Raw genomic sequence first — 16,908 nt, 5'->3', positions numbered from 1 at the left:
TATACTTTTGGAAATTATGAAACAGACACATTATGGCACTATTGCTTTTTGCACAAATCATTAAAGGAAAAGACTAGCATATAAAAGCTGCTATTGAAAGGAAAAAAGAAAAATTGTTATATTCATTTTCTGATCTTCTAAAAAGAAAATAACAATAATAATAATTCCAAATTGTCACATTCTTTGTTCCATTGATGATGAGGGGATAAATAGTTCTTTTTTTAATTCCTCAATTATTAGCAAACGTTTTAGTTCTTGTGATATTTCGACAAAAACATAGTTAACCTTTAATTAAATGTAATTAAATTTTATCATTTAAAGTTTGATGTTTCTACCTAATAAATTTCAGTTTATTATTTTTCTCTAATTAAAACCATAGAAACTTTGTGCTTTAATCAACAATTTTGAGATTAATTGGTACATAGTTTAGTAGCTTAATTGCTTAATTAATTTTTAGAAACTTTAGTATGTACTTATGGTGAAGCTTTAAAATTTCATTGTGAGTTAATGATAAAAGTTGATTAAAACATAAATTTAGGTGCACGTACTGAAGAGAAATAGAAATGACAAAAAAGAAAAAAAATTAGAAAATTTCTAATTAGTCTTGTTTATTAATTAATTAAATTTTCTAGTTTATTAGGAGAGAGGAGAGATTTTATATATAACTTCCTGAGTCCCCATATCTTACTTAGAATTAGGTGGATGATTTATTAATGATCACTCAGTTTTTATTTTATTATATTAAAGTTACTGAACTATTATCTTTATAATCAAGAAATCACTCAGTTCTATTTAAGTATATCATAAAAATTACTAATTACATTTTGTCATATATAAAAAATTACTCAACTATGTCTAAATATCACAAGAAGTTGTATTTAAATTAACTTGACATCTTAGATAAAGGGCTGTCTAAATTTTTTTCACAATTATTTTGTTATACCACTTATAATAAGTTATTTCCTAATTGATTATTATATGTCATTTATGTATTAAAAATTAACAATATTTGATAAAAATAAAAATAAAATAGATATTTATGATATGTCTGCTTCAACTGTTTCAATCGTAATTTTACTATTCTATCCCTAATTAATTATTATGAGTCATCTAAATATTAAAAAAAAATATTTAATTAAAAAATAAAATAAACAAAAAAAGATAAATTAATTATTGATGTTTTAAATTAACTTGACATCTTATATGAGGCCCGCTTAAATTTTTTTCACAATTATTTTTTATAGTAATTTTATTGTATCACTTCTAATAAGTTCTTATGAGTCATTTAAGACATGTCTACTTCGCGACTTCAATCATGATATTTGATTGACTCTCGAAATTTTATCCGTATCACTTAAATTGAAATAGAAGAAAAGTATTATAAATTTCAGTAATTAAAAACTTAAATTATTCTAAAAATATAATAAACTATCAATTATACAAAACTTTGGACAAGGAGCTAGAATTATAAATTATAATGGCTAACAACTTAAAATAGTAAATTACAATGTCAAAAAACTATTATAAATTACAATAGCTAACAACTTAAAGTATCTAAAAAATATTTAACATATAATTAATTATCAAAATTTTATTTGTATCATATAAATTGAGACTAAAAAATAATATATAGCATGGCCCTTTGATGTCTAGTATATATATAAAAACGATTGAATATTTAAGAGACATTCTCCAATATTGGTACCAAACATTTTATTGACCAAAACTATTATTCCTTGCTCCCTCCGCTACTTCTATACCATATAATAAACCAAACTAACATCAAATAATTATTATTAAAATATAATATAGTGAAGCAGAAGAAAAGTTTTTATTAAACTTTCTGCTTTCATATTATGTTTGCTTACTCCTAAATCAATAGTGAACTAGTATCAAACAATTAGAGTAATATTTATCTAATTACTACCTATGTTTATTAAACATTTTTTTTCTAAATTCTTTTCCGAAACTACAAAACAAGAAAATTGAGAAAAAGGTTCGAAAGATGCGAAATTCGTGTAACACGCTTCAACTTTACGGAGATTCTATGATCCTCCTAGATTATTTTTTACCGTATTTCTGTGGCATATATTTGCCAGCTGGACCACTGCGTGAACACACGCAAACTGAGTGTGTGAGGGTCTGAAGTGGTCCAGTTAAGCAAATATATGCCACAAAAATACTATAATAAATGATCTAGGAGGGTCATAGGACCCCCGCATAGTTGAGGTGTGTTAAAACAAATTTCGCCAAAGTTTTGATATATTTCAAACCTTTTTCCAAAGAATTTATTTAGTATAGTATCGACGAATTTAGACAATAAACATGATCGAGCAACACTGCAACTAGTACTACTGACAGTTGTACTTGTAATAATGTCTCTGAACACCTCCTTGTACTGTTATAATATATAATAATACCAATCATGTATATATAAAAAAAGAGTAGCGAGTTGCTATCCACCCTTTAACATGAAGATCGATCACTCGAAGGTTAAGAAAGTAAAATAATAGTATCAATAATTTCCTTTTGTACGTATAGAGTTAGGATATTATGCGAGCTCCTTCGCCTAGCGAAAATCATAAGTGGCTGTTCATGAAAAATGGAGAAAAAGGCCCACCTAAGAAGATTTGTTGAATTTGATGAGTATAATTATTTAATTTCATTTACTAGGAGAATTTATTTGAAAAAGACTATATATATATATATATATATATATATATAAAAAATTGATGTTATGAAACATATGTGACATAGTAATTAGTAAGTTGGTAAAGGGTCATGTGTGGCCTAACAAACAGTTAAGACATGGGGTTTTGTTTTGGACCTATTGGTACACAAAATTTTGGTTGTAAATAAATGGCGTAGAAAATAGATTAAACTTGAAAATTATACACCATCCATGGATATGTGACAGCTCAACTCCTTTTTATTGCATTTAATCTCATTTTTTAAAATTTTTTTTTCTTTCTTGAATTTTTCTCGTAAAGACAATAATATGTGTAAAGCATTTTGCGTTAGGAGAATTCGAAAAAGAATCATTAAAAAGAGTGAAAAATATATATTTTTAACCTTCAATACAAAGGCTGACTTTTCTTTAGTTAACTACAAAAAAAAAAAAAAAAGATAAAATTTGCCGCTAATCTATTGCTAATTCGTGTAAAATAAAATTATTGATTGATTTTTGTTATTTCGCAACTTATGTTATGCTAGTCATTTGGCTTGATATCAAATATTAAAAGAAGCTACATTGTTGATTTTACCAAATATTTTTTTAAAAAATTATTACTATAATTCTCTTGGATCTTTTCCAAGCAATTTTGTTTAGGAAAATCCATTTTACATATGAAGTAAAGTTTTATAAACTAAGAAATAAATGAAGGTGCTTGGTGCTTTGGATTATGGATTAATTGAAGTGTAAAAGTTTTAAATTTCCTTATAAACATTAAATTATCAAAGTAGGTTATCTCAAAGTCAAAACATACATATTAAATATATAGTTTTAAATAGCAGGAAAAAATAGAGCTAGAATGGCCACATCAAATGCTTTTAATAAGGTTCTAGAGTTAGGTTCAAATTAAATATTGCATGCTTAAAGAATACCCAATATTCTGTCACCTAATCTTACCAATAACCTTATCTTAATCAAGATTAGTGTCAATAATTCTATTTTAAATATTAACCCACCTTAAAAGTTACTTTCTTCGTTTCAATTTATCCGACTGATTTTGACTTAATACATTGTTCAGTAAAGAAAATTTTTCAATTTTATCGTCTAATGTCATTTAATTTTGTGATATTAATCATGTCACGTGTATGATAGGATGAAAGAACTGTCAAAAAAAAGAACTGAGGCTTTTCTTAAACGAGCTAAAAAGAAAAAAGATAGCTCAGTACACTAAATCTTTCGCTATACATACATGGAGTCTGGAAAATTTGACCGAACCACAAGGGTCTATTCCTTACTATATACAGCCTTACTCGCCATATCGGCAAGAGACTATTTCCACCACTTAAACCCGTGATCTCCTGATTATATAAATCAGCCAAATAAATCAAAACGGAGTGAAGATTTCCTCCGTTTAAAAAAGAATGATCTACTTTTACTTGACACAAAGTTTAAGAAAATAAAGAAGAATTTTGAAACTTGTGGTTTTAAATTAAAGTAGTGTCAAATGTACAAAAATATCGCTTAATCTTGTGGTCCTAAACATGTCATGTGAAAAGTTAAAATTAAAGTATTACCAAAAGGAAATGAATCATTATCTTTTAAACGAACTAAAATAGAAAATTCAGAGGGAGTAATTTTTTTTTAATATAATAATAATAATAATAATAATAATTAAAAAAAAAAGAAAAAAAGAGGTCCTAAAAAAAGTCAGGCCAGAGATGCAGCTTTATCTATGATCTCATTTTATACATCTCTCTTCTTGCTTCCCTTTCATAGTAATGATTCCACTGATCCTTCTTCTCTTCCCCTTTCTCTTTTTCCTTCTGCATCAATAACCCCATAAACACTTTTTCCAAGAAATCCCATAAAGCAAATAATCAAAATTTTATTTTATTTTATTTTTTCTTTCTGTTTATGTGTTAAAAAATTAGTGTTTTCAGTATTAGTACAGAAAGTTGTGTTGTTTCAGATCCCAATATATGATCTTATTATAAGTGTGTGTATATTATCAAGAAATAGTACACAAAAGATTCTCTTCTTCTGTGTGTATTATTTGTGGTCCTGGTGTACTGAAACCCAAAAAAATAAAAATAATTTTTTTTTTTTGCATAACCTATGTTGTAAACAAAAGGATCTTGTATTAAGAAAAAAATGCAAGAACAAGGAGTAGGGATAATGGGTTCTACTAGTCATCATCATGATATTTCATCTATGATGATTTCTGATGATATTAACCATTCGACACAGCTGAAGGGTGAAATTGCTACACATCCTTTATACGAACAGCTACTTTCAGCACACGTAGCATGTCTTCGTGTTGCTACTCCTATTGATCAGTTGCCATTAATAGATGCTCAGCTTTCACAATCGGGATCTCTTTTAAGATCTTATGTTTCGTCTCAACAGCACCAGCACCAGCAGCTTCCGCCTCATGAGAGGCAGGAGCTGGATAATTTCTTGGTAGGTTTTACTAGTAGTAGGAATTTATTTTTTGTATGAGTTTCTTTTTAAGTTGATTGATCTTGTTATTTTTATTTTTTGAAACAGGCACAGTACTTGTTAGTTTTGTGTTCCTTTAAAGAACAGCTTCAGCAGCATGTCAGAGTTCATGCTGTTGAAGCTGTTATGGCCTGCCGTGAAATTGAACAAAATTTACAAGTTCTTACAGGTAAGTTTAATTAGTTTAAGAGTTGTTGTTTTTTTTTTTTTATAACAGTCCATTATGCATTCAATTTGCTACTATATAAGAGGTTAAGTTACGAATATTCTTTATATTGTCGGTGTATATAAATTACTTACATCTTATTAGCAAAACATGAATACTTGCGGGAAATATGTGAACCTAGCTAGCTATGTGTTGATAGATGTATGCATGGTAATTAATTGAGTGAATTTATTCTTGTTTGATGCTTAGGGTAAATTAAGCAATTGTTGGGTTCTTGTTTGGGTCTGAGCTAAGGGTCTATCGGAGACAGTTTCTATACCGCTCAAAATAGAGGTAAGATCTGCGTATACAATACGTTCGATCAGAGTTGACGTTAGGTTCTTGTTTGTGACATGATACAAGTTTGAGAGTTGGGTGTGATAGTGGGACCAAACTAGAAAGGTAACTTTGAATATATATATATATATATATATATATATATATATGTAGTTGGAGAGTTTAGTTGGTTGTTGATGGAAAGAACAAATTAGAATAGGTAACAAACCAAACAAACACTAACAACTTGATGATTGATGATATATAATTACTTTAGTATATTGAGTTTCTGGAGATTTTTTTTTTCATAGCTTTGTTTGTGACATACTGATTCACTGCTTGGGGGATTAATAACATAATCTAACAGACATCATGTGGGATCTTGATTTTTTTTTCCTTACTCCAATCATGTTTAGAGATTGTGTATTTGTGTTTATGAAATGGTAATAATCATACAAACATTAGTGCCATCCACCTCAACAAATTAAAACTTGTGTATTACTTGATGATTAAGTTACTAAAAGGTTGGTTTTCCAACATGAGCTGCTAATAATGTTATATTCTCAATTTCTCCTTCCTTCACCACATTTTGTTTACTATAAGAGGGGGCTACTCATGTTAATTATTTAGCCTATTAGCGATTGGAAATGTAGATTTATTTTATAATCTTCATTCCAATTTGTTTGTTTTGCGTTCGTTTAAAAAAGAATGTTTTTTTCTCTTTTTGGCAATTCTTTAATTCTTAAAGCATAAGATTAAAGCGGTTTTGATACATTTTAGATATTTTTAGTTTAAGAACACAAGATTCAATTTTTTTTTTTATACTTTCTTAAGTTCTGTCCAAGTCAAGGCCAGACAAATAAATTAAAATCGATGAAGTAATAGACTAATAGTGATGTCTATTTTAATTTTTATATGAGTGAAAGTCAACCCTAAACACGATTCAAATACGTCTAAGTCTAATTTTAATATGAATATACATGTTAAGTTTAATAGTAGTAGTTTAAGTCCAATTTTTGGAAAATAATTTAATTTAAACATCTTGTTTTACCCCTATCGACAAGTTTTTGTATTAACATGTGTTAACATGTTATGACATGCTTAAGTAAGCATTTGGCCATAGATTTTAAATACTTTTTTTACTTTATTTGAAATTTGTAAAAGTTAGAGTTGTGTTTAGTTGTATCTTTTTGTAAAGGAGAGACGGGACCATTTTATTTGTGAATTGGAGTTAGTAAACACGTTAAGCAAACCACAAGGGTTGGTGAGGTGCTGGGTGAATGGAAAAAACTTTGTGGTCAGTTCCCTATCGCTTAGTGCACTGACAGTAGGAACGGATAATTAGTCTCACGGTTGCCGGCTGTGGGGATACTTGAAAAACAAAAAAAAAAAAAACCAATTTTTCAAAATGGAAATCCAAATTTATGTTGAATTTGAAGTTTCATGGCTAAACACTGCCTTTTAAATAAAGTGAAAAATTATTTCGGAAAAATGCAAATAACTCTTGAAGACAGATGGATTCTAAGACTACACATTCCAAAAGTATTAATTAGGGGTCGTTTGCCTCAAACGCATCGTGTCCAACCAAAGTATGTCATATAACTTATTAGAGATCAAAACAAGACATGAATGAGCTCTTTCTTGTTTTGTTTCTGAAGCGACAAGTGTAATATTCGCCTCGATGATTATTTTATCATCAGGTATCTATTATATATCATCAACGCAAATATTGAATAACTTTATCTCCTAAAATTAAGGTAAATGGGACTTGGATGGTAGAAAAATAGCTCCTTGGCAAAGCATTGCTCTCTCCGTATAGCTAATTAATGTGATATTTTTTGCTTTTTAGATTTAAACTATGTTAATTTTGATTGATATTTTAGAATGTGTTTTTCATCATATGAACTGAACACGAGAAGAATTGCATCATATAATATATAGTATTACTTCCTTCGTTTTAATTTGTTTGTCTGATTGTGACTTGAAACGGAGTTTAAGAAATTAAAAAGAACTTTTAATCTTGTGAAGTACTTAAACATATCATATGTAAAATTAGAGTTAAAGAGTTGCCAAAAAGGAAGGAGACAATTCTTTTTAAAACGGACTTAAAAAAAAAAAAAAAAAAAATTGAAATAATGGGATTATAAGATAAAATTCATGAACATAATAATGTAATACCAATAGTGCCTAATTATACATTTAAGTTATGCAATTGTGTCGGTTTCATGTTGCAGAAGTTGGCATGACAATTGACGTATCCTTTCTATTATATGGCAAGATGACAATTATTGATTGGTGATGAATTTTTTTTTATTTATTTTTTTGTAATAATCCGATAATTTTTTCTGATGTTTGGTTAGCGAGCAAAAAATATTTTTTGAAAAAATTCGTATTGTAATATTTTCAGTTGAAGCTATATACGCGCATGCAAGTTTATTTGTGTTTTTTCATCTGTATATATGTGTATATATATTATACTCTAATTGCATGCATGTTTACTAATCATAATCACAAATCAGAGAAAAAAATATAACAATTTCACTTTATTTGAACTTGGTGACTTTGGAATTGTGGATTTTTTATATGTTAATTAGTTGTAAACTAATAATATGTACATATTCAATAAATATCTTAAAGCAAATATAGAATTTAGATTAAAGTTATAGAGTTCGGCCGATCGTGTAGCATGCACACTAATCCGCCCATGAGAGTAACCGTTTGGAATAGGTAAAGTTCTCAGTAATGCCAATGGCGGACTCAAAATTTAGGGGTTGTGGATGTTCAGGGAGGTTCGAGCATATACATTGACATTCAAAGATTGGAAATTAAAGCACCCAGCTATCTTCTTGGTTTCAAGGGCGCTTTTATCCAACCTATACCGATTTTTAAGCATTTTTTATATAATTATACCTAATTTGTGTCGGATTTAACAGGTGCTGGAACACCTAATATTTGCACCTAGGTCCGCCCTTGTTGATGTATAGGGTCCGGGAATGGACTGGGACCACAAGGGTTTGTTCAACGTAGTCTTCCCTACATTCGCAAGAAGTTGTTTCCATAATTCTAACCATATGACCTCGTGACCACATAACAACAATGTTATCAATTACGCTGAGACAAATTAAATGAGACTAGGTACTAGTAGCTATTTACTTGTTTAATATATATGTATGACATTTTTTTGTGGCCAGGAGCAACACTTGGTGAGGGAACAGGTGCTACAATGTCTGATGATGAAGATGAGCTACAGATGGATTTTTCATTAGACCAATCTGGAGGTGATGCACATGACTTGATGGGCATGGGATTTGGTCTTCCTACTGAATCTGAAAGGTCTCTTATGGAGAGAGTCAGACAGGAACTCAAAATTGAGCTCAAACAGGTAACCTCAACAACCATGCATATGAGCAAGTCTTTTTTAAGATAAGTATAAAAAGAAATATCCAAAAAGGCAGCTGAAGCAGACACGTCGATCTGCTGCCTTGTCGACTCAAAAACTAACCATTTCACCTCCTTTTTCAGTTGAGATGAACTTTGTTGTTGATACTTATCAAGTGCTAATTTGTAGCTTCGGATTTCATAGCTATCATTTGGTTGTTGCAGGGATTTAGATCAAGAATTGAAGATGTGAGGGAAGAGATACTGAGAAAGAGAAGGGCAGGGAAGTTACCTGGTGACACCACTACTGTTTTAAAGAATTGGTGGCAGCAGCACTCTAAATGGCCCTATCCTACTGTTAGTCTCTCAACCTAATATACGTTAATCATTTCTTGTGAAACATGAAAATTCCTTCTATATCGTATCCGTGTCGGATTCTCTGAAATACTCAACTTTTGGCGAATCCGACATGTACCCCTTTGACATCTTTGAATGAAGAGTCCAAGCAACACAGGACTTTCTTGACCTGGATTAACAAACTCTAGTATTTTGCAACTATACTTGCCCGTTTAAAACCTATGTTGCGTAGACTTTCCAAGAATGTTATTGCGCTCGTGTTTGGTCCTATGTACTACTTTTTGGAGGATTCAACACGTACCCATTTTGAACAGTCTAAGCAGCATAGGTTACACGCGAATGTTGTTATCATCATCGTCTTATAGTTAAGAGTTGCATTATGAGAGAATGATCAATTCTTGCAGGAGGATGATAAGGCAAAACTTGTGGAGGAAACAGGTTTACAGCTGAAGCAAATCAACAACTGGTTCATCAATCAACGAAAGCGCAATTGGCATAGCAACTCACAGTCTGTGACATCTCTAAAGTCCAAGCGTAAGAGGTAGAGAAAAAAACTACGAAATCAAGAACATGTATAGGTTGATGGTATTATGAATATAAACAGCTTTTGCAGCAGAATTCTGAACTGTCAATTGTGGTCTAAGACATTGGAAAAATCTTAGGTAAGTCGCGTAGATTAGGACCGGGTTGTAATATATGGTACTCAGAATTGGTATACATGTATGGTAGTAGACTTGTGTTTTAGTATACAACTAACAGTACTTTTGAGCTATGGAATATTGACACTGTTTCTTGTAATGGTGATAATTGTTTAGTGTTCTAAATGTTTTCTAAGTAGAAAAGTATCATTCAAACAAACAGACAAACAGTATTGGAGCTGATATTTCAATTTTTTTGGAGTATATCTGTATTGACAAACATGAAAATTGGAAGAGTTTTATAATCTGCATCAAGTGTGTTTGTGTACTTCTCTTGTTTGTTTAGCACTTGCTATTTGGTCTATGAAGGTTAAGTTGCAGAACTTAGTTTAACCAAACAATCCGAGGCCCAACTGTCAAGATATTGTCCGCCTATTTGGGTTGCCTCTAGGCTTTTGGGCTTCACGGTTTTATTTCTTGGGCTTAAAACAATCCCAGGCCCAACTGCCAAGATATTGTCCGTTTTAGCCCAGCCCATTTGGATCGCCTCTAGGCTTTTGCGCTTCATGGTTTTATTTCTTGGGCTTTAACCCAATAAACGCCTCAAAAGTTGAATCCTAACCTTGCATTATATGGTCTCTTTAACTTTCCTCCCATTGTTCTAGAAATCTTAAATTCGTCTTTGATATCAACTAAACCATTAGTAGGTAAAAACGAGCACGACAATATTGTTGCTCAACCACGGTCAATCACCTAGTTGTGACAAACAAGAAGTGGTTGCATCACTACCCTCCTGAAAATGAGAGGTCGACACGAAGTGATTCATCATGTTCAAACATGAGCCGATCGCTCGTTAGGAACGGTTTATACATCATCAAATAATCGAGTCCTACTTAGCTAACTAATCTTTACGTTTCGTTCAAATAAAGAATCTCTTTTCAGCAAAAAAAAATAATGTGAAATTAAATATGACATTACATTTTCCTTTTTCTTCTATTGAATTGTGTTTTACTTTCTAAGAGCATTTGTTATTTGACTGCCAGTTGATCTCAAAAGACTTTTGTCATCTAATCCATAATATCTCTCGTGACTATTTTCCAAATCTTATTTTAAAATCAAAATTCTTCAAAAACTAAGTAAAAACAAATGCAACTCATGTGAACTGTTTCTTCTCCATGTGAAAGGCCTAAAAAAAAACAAGAAATTTAGACTTGCTTAACATGCACTGTTTCATGGGGTTTCTAGATTAATTGTCCTAGCCATTAATGTAGTTTTATTCTACTTATTTAATGGTAGTAGGTAGTAGGTGGTTTAATCAACAAAAATAAATCCAATTCTTTTTCACCACATGTCCTTTCAGTTAATTAAAATATGAAATTAGGGACTTTTAAACGTTTGAACATCTAGCTCTCGTAAATAAAGTGAAAAGAAAATCATAAAAAGTTATCTATGATTCACATTTTATAGCGAAAAAATAGTTAGTTGATATTTTTCTATCTAAATCTTAGGGGCAAAGTTTTTGTCAATATTGGTAAAAGAAAAGTATCAAATATTCGAGTAATTAAATAATCGCACATCGCGAATTCAATAACAATCGAAAATTTTCTCCTCACTATAATTTAGTTGAACACATAATCTAGAGCCGGAGGTATTTGTGTGAATTTTTTCATAAAAAGAAAAACAAAACTCTTATATTAACAATTTTTTTAAAGATATTTGATCGATTTTAGTCTCCATATTAGATGAGAAAGTTAATATACGTCTCGTTATATGATCATGGACAATTTTGTTAGAGATAACTACATGGCTTAGCAAACATAAATTTCTAATTATTCTATTTAGCCTAAGATTCAATTAATTACAATTCATAACCCCCTCTTATCTATTAACTAGTTTAGGTGTACGTGCTTTGCACGTGTATATAGTTAATTAACAATAAATAAATATCAAAAGAACAAATTATTGTGTATACGTTATATTATTAATTTTAAGACAAAAAATGTGAAGAACATTATAATTCACCATATATTTTCTAATGTCTCTTTTAATTATTATAGACATGTGAAATATATTAAAATATCCCTTAATCTTGTAGTTTTAAATATACTGTATGAAAATTTAGAAATAGAGTAATTAAAAAAAAAAAGATATTGAAATGAACTAAAAAAAGGTAAAATAAACAATTGAATTCGTATATTTTTTTCGTATGCTAAAGAAATAAGATATTTGCGTGCTAGAGTATATATGTATACAGGAAGACATTTCTTTGTGTAATTTTTTTTACACCGATCACTGATTGAGCTAACAAATACTCTTTCTTTTGAGAGTTTTTAGGTTTCATGTCTTATACAGTTTTAAAATAGTAGTACTACTCTTTTAGGTACACATTTGTAGTGCTTTCTAGCTAACTAAGATTTAATAATTTTTTTTTAGTTGCTTTCAAAGTTCTAAATATTTTTTTCTAAAATTCAATTAAAAAAATAAGATTACATCACAATTAGTACAAAATTTTCAAAAAAATTTAGATGAAAATCCATGAAAAAAATTCACGATATTCAAAATTAAGAAAAATATGATACAAACTAAATAACCATTATCATGTCTCATTCCAGTGCTCAATTAACTTGAAGTATCTAACTACAAAAAGGCAAATAATATCTATTAGAAAAATAACAATTTACATCCTAATGATCTATATTTAAATTGTGATAATCCTCAGGTTCGAATCAATTAAATATTGTATCTGTATTGTTGGATGGAATTCACTATTTAGAAAAAGAAATCAATTAAGGAAAAACACTATAAAAAGTTAAGTTACCAATCTTTGATTTTTATATACTAATTAATTCGGCGACAACATACTTGTTTCGTTTAATTTTCTGTTAAAAAATATTCACTAGAAAAAGAAACATAGAAATTATCAGAAGAGGAAAATGAATCCAAGATAGAAAGAATCACGATACATAATAAATGTAAGAAAATTAAATCAAAACCAAAATAAAAAAAATGGATAAATAAATTTAAAAAAGAGAAGATATATATACAAATTTACATCAAAATAAGAAAAAATTTTCGACTTTACCTCAAATCAAAAGGAGCAATTCTCAAAATTGTTGATGGCCTATTTATACTTACAATCAGTGATTAAAAAAATTTAATGATAAGTCATACAATTAATAAATAAAAATCAAATCTTCTAAAAATCTAATCCCATGAATAATCCTCAGAAAGTAGTACGCGTAATTTTTTAACCATAAAGCTTAGATAAAAAAATATTTAATTAATAAGATAACTAATTATTATGCATTCAGAATGACCTATCGATTTTTCGTAACGAAATGCGACGATCCAAATAATTTATCCAAAATTATAAATAAGTCAATTTCATTACTAATTATCATGAATTTCGAATGACCAACCAATTTCTCCGGATAAAATGTGACCATCTAAATAATTTGTTTAAAATTGTAAATAATTCAATTTCAAATCACTAATTGTATGTTAGAAACTATAAATAAAACTCACAAAGAAATTTTTCAGTTTATAATTGTTTATCAAAAAATACATCATTTATTATTGTAAACTTTAAAATCAGTCTAAAATTTTATAGTAGATCTTAATGTTTGTCTTATTACTTTTTGTTATATTTTCCACCATAAATATATCATTCGTATTCTTTATCAAAATTGCAGATTCTTGAAGTAAAGAAAGAAAATCGAGAAATACAAAAGTGATAAAGTTCATGAATGAGATTGTACAATAATATTTTTTTATACATATAGGAGACCCTAAACCAAAAAGGAATCAAAAAAGTAAATATTGTGTAAACCAAAAAGAAATTAAAAAAGTAAATATTGTCTAAATCAAAAAGAAATTAAAAAAGTAAATATTATAGATTTCAACACCTAAAAAAAGCTAAAACATGAAATTTTTGTGAAGTAAAGGACAAATAGACTCCTACTTAAAAAAAATATTACGTAAATAAACAATATAGAATTTTGCAAAGTAAAATTATAGAGCATTTTAGCATTGTAGACTAATTTAAGAATTATAATTTTGAAACTTATACTCTTAAAAAATATTATAGTAATTATATGATTATAAGACCATGCAAGAACCAACCGGAGCGAATCCTTTTAACTGTATCAGCAAACCAACGAAGCTACCATATTTGTTAATACAAAAAATTCATAACTCACCATACTTCCAACAAAAATTAACTGTCCTTTACTTAGTGGGTTTTTACTAATAATAAAAAAAGAATCCGAATCTCTATTTTGGATCATCTAATAATAAAAAAAGAATTTGAATCTCTATTTTGGATCACCTGACTTTTAAAAAATTTAATAATCAAAATTTAGTATATTTATTTTATTAGGATTCCATATATATTCTACTGGTTATTTTTTTACATATATTTCAAAAGTCCTTAATTTCTATCTCATATATTTTAGGAGTGTTAAATTTCTATTCATATATTTTTAGGAGTCTTTAATTTGATTAAATAATATTTTTTTTTTAAAAAGCAAAAAAAATAATTTTGTCTATTGCAGAGACTTTTAATGAAGGGTAAAAAGTTCAAATCACTTTTCTAAAGACCTTTACACTTTTAATATATTATAGATATAGATTATCCCTAATTACAATTTTCTCTCTTTCTCTGTTTTCTATTACTGCTTTTTTTTTTCTTTTTATTTTGTTCTTCATTTTATTTTTATTTTCTTATTTTCTCTTTTTTAACTTTTTTCTTTTTCATTTTTTTCCATTTTTTTTCTTTTTTTCCATTTCATTGTTTCTCTTTTTTTTTTTTTTGTATTTTTTTCTCTATTTTCTATTACTCTCCTTCTTTTTTGGTATTTTTTTCTCCTTTTTTTTCTTTTTATTTTTTTTTCCTTTTCATTTGTGCAAACAAGAAAACACAGATACAAGTGCGAACTAAATTGCAAATACAAATGAGAACTATAACATACAAATACAAGTGCGAACTGTAAAACACAAATATAAATGTGAATTATAACATATAAATACAAGTGTGGACTATAAAATAGAAATATAAATGCGAACCATAAAATAAAAATACAAGTGCGAAGTATAAAATACAAATACAAATGTAAACTATCATTTATATTTTTAAATTATTAAAAAGAAATGATTGATTGACTTTCTGAGATTACTTGTTTGTATTTATTGATACGAGTTGTATTTATTGATACAATTTAAATTTTTATACAAATACAATGTATACAAATACAACAATATGTATTTGTAAAATTATTTGTTTCGTCTGTTTGTAATTGTATTTGTATCAATAATTTTATTTATTTACAAATACGAATGATAATTTTGACATACAAATACAAAACGACATTTGTATCAAATGATACAATACATATTTATATATTTTAGAATCAAGGAAATACAATTAATGCATTTACTTGTTTGTATACAAATACAAATGATAAATTGTACATAGTCATAGCTAAATACAATATGCAATCAACTTATAAATACAAATACAAAATAATTTCTTAAAAATAAAAAGACATCGACGAAAATAGAATACAAATACAAATATAATCTAAATATACAAACACAATAAAACCACAATACTAATATAATCTAATATAATATGCAGTCAATTATAAAATACAAATACAAAACAGTTCTTTAAAATATAAGTGCGAACTATAAAATTCAAATACAAAAGTGAACTACAAAATATAAATACAAGCGTGAATTTTAAAATACAAATACAATTGTATCAATGAATACAAAAATATAAATGACGGTGTGACCATAAATACGATAAACAATTATGGTATTTACGTTGTCAATCATGACTTGTGCTTGAGTAGTCATATTTTTTTTCGAAAATACAAAAATTATAAAATAGAACAAAAAATGATATAGAAAATAAGTGCAAAAAAAAAAAAAAGAGAAATAGAAGTTGGAGATAGAAGAGGAAAAAATATAAAAGTAGAAAAAAAGAAGAAGAAAAAGCGGAAAAAACACGAAAAAAATATTAAAAAATGAAAAGGAAAAAAAATGATACTCCGTCCGTTTCGAAATAAGTGAACTGTTGAGATATTTATTGGTGTTTCAAAATAAGTGAATCATTGAATTTTTTTTCAAATTTGACCTTATGATTTGACAACCAATTAACTTTTGAAAAGGTATTACAAGGTCAACTTTTTCTCTTTTGGGGGTAAAAATAAAAAGTTGTGTTAGATTTATGTCTTTAATGCTTTTTCCTTAATATATATGTCAAAATCCAACAATTCATTTATTATGAAACGAAGGGAGAAGTGTTTTGTCGATACAACTGCTTAAAAAAACGGCTATAAAAGATAAATTTTGTGTCAAACTTTTGCTATTTTTGAAATTTTCCTTTTTTTTATTTTTTTTTAATCTTCTCATTACTTTTTATCAAAAAAAAAAATGAAATTTGAACTCGAAATTCTCTTTCTCTTTTTTTTCTTTAACGAGTCTTATACGAGGCGAATATTAATTTAACCGAGTTGAACATGAGTATAGAATGAGTCCAATCTATCCAACTAATTGTCTACATCACAAAGCCGGCATATATATGTACTTCCTCAGTTTAAAAAAAAATAACCTACTTTAACTTTTCCTCAATTTAAAAAAAAATAACCTACTTTAACTTGACATAAAATTTAAGAACCTACTTTAACTTGACATAAAATTTAAGAAAATAAAGAATACTTTTAAATTTTGTTGCCTTGAATTAAAATTATGTCAAATATATTAAAATATTTTATTTTTTTTTAAAATGAACTAAAATAGAAAGTAGCTCATTTGTTTTTAAATGAAGGGAGTAACATATTAGAGGGAGTAACATATATAATAGAAGCTTCTAAGAAAGG

The 16,908-nt window shown here is 28.0% G+C and overlaps 1 protein-coding gene across 1 annotated transcript; it reads left to right on the top strand.

Moving 5' to 3' along the window:
* The first annotated feature begins 4,367 nt into the window (after positions 1-4,367).
* LOC107866283 (homeobox protein knotted-1-like 7) lies at positions 4,368-10,210 on the top strand. Its single transcript, XM_016712409.2, has 5 exons — positions 4,368-5,131; positions 5,219-5,339; positions 8,843-9,033; positions 9,255-9,386; positions 9,791-10,210. The coding sequence occupies exons 1-5, from the start codon at positions 4,823-4,825 to the stop codon at positions 9,929-9,931; spliced, it is 894 nt and encodes a 297-aa protein (XP_016567895.1). The 5' UTR covers positions 4,368-4,822; the 3' UTR covers positions 9,932-10,210.
* The last annotated feature ends 6,698 nt before the right edge of the window (positions 10,211-16,908 follow it).

This window comes from Capsicum annuum, chromosome 1 (genome assembly GCF_002878395.1).
Source record: "Capsicum annuum cultivar UCD-10X-F1 chromosome 1, UCD10Xv1.1, whole genome shotgun sequence".
Taxonomy (NCBI): Eukaryota; Viridiplantae; Streptophyta; class Magnoliopsida; order Solanales; family Solanaceae; genus Capsicum; species Capsicum annuum.
Note: the sequence above shows the minus strand (reverse complement) of the source record. Positions and strands in the feature narration are given on the sequence as shown.

Coding starts and splice junctions, on each gene's coding strand:
- LOC107866283 (XM_016712409.2), top strand. CDS start 4,823: ATGCAAGAACAAGGAGTAGGGATAATGGGTTCTACTAGTCATCATCAT. Junction 5,132..5,218: donor AGGAGCTGGATAATTTCTTG/GTAGGTTTTACT, acceptor TTTTTGAAACAG/GCACAGTACTTGTTAGTTTT. Junction 9,387..9,790: donor CTAAATGGCCCTATCCTACT/GTTAGTCTCTCA, acceptor CAATTCTTGCAG/GAGGATGATAAGGCAAAACT.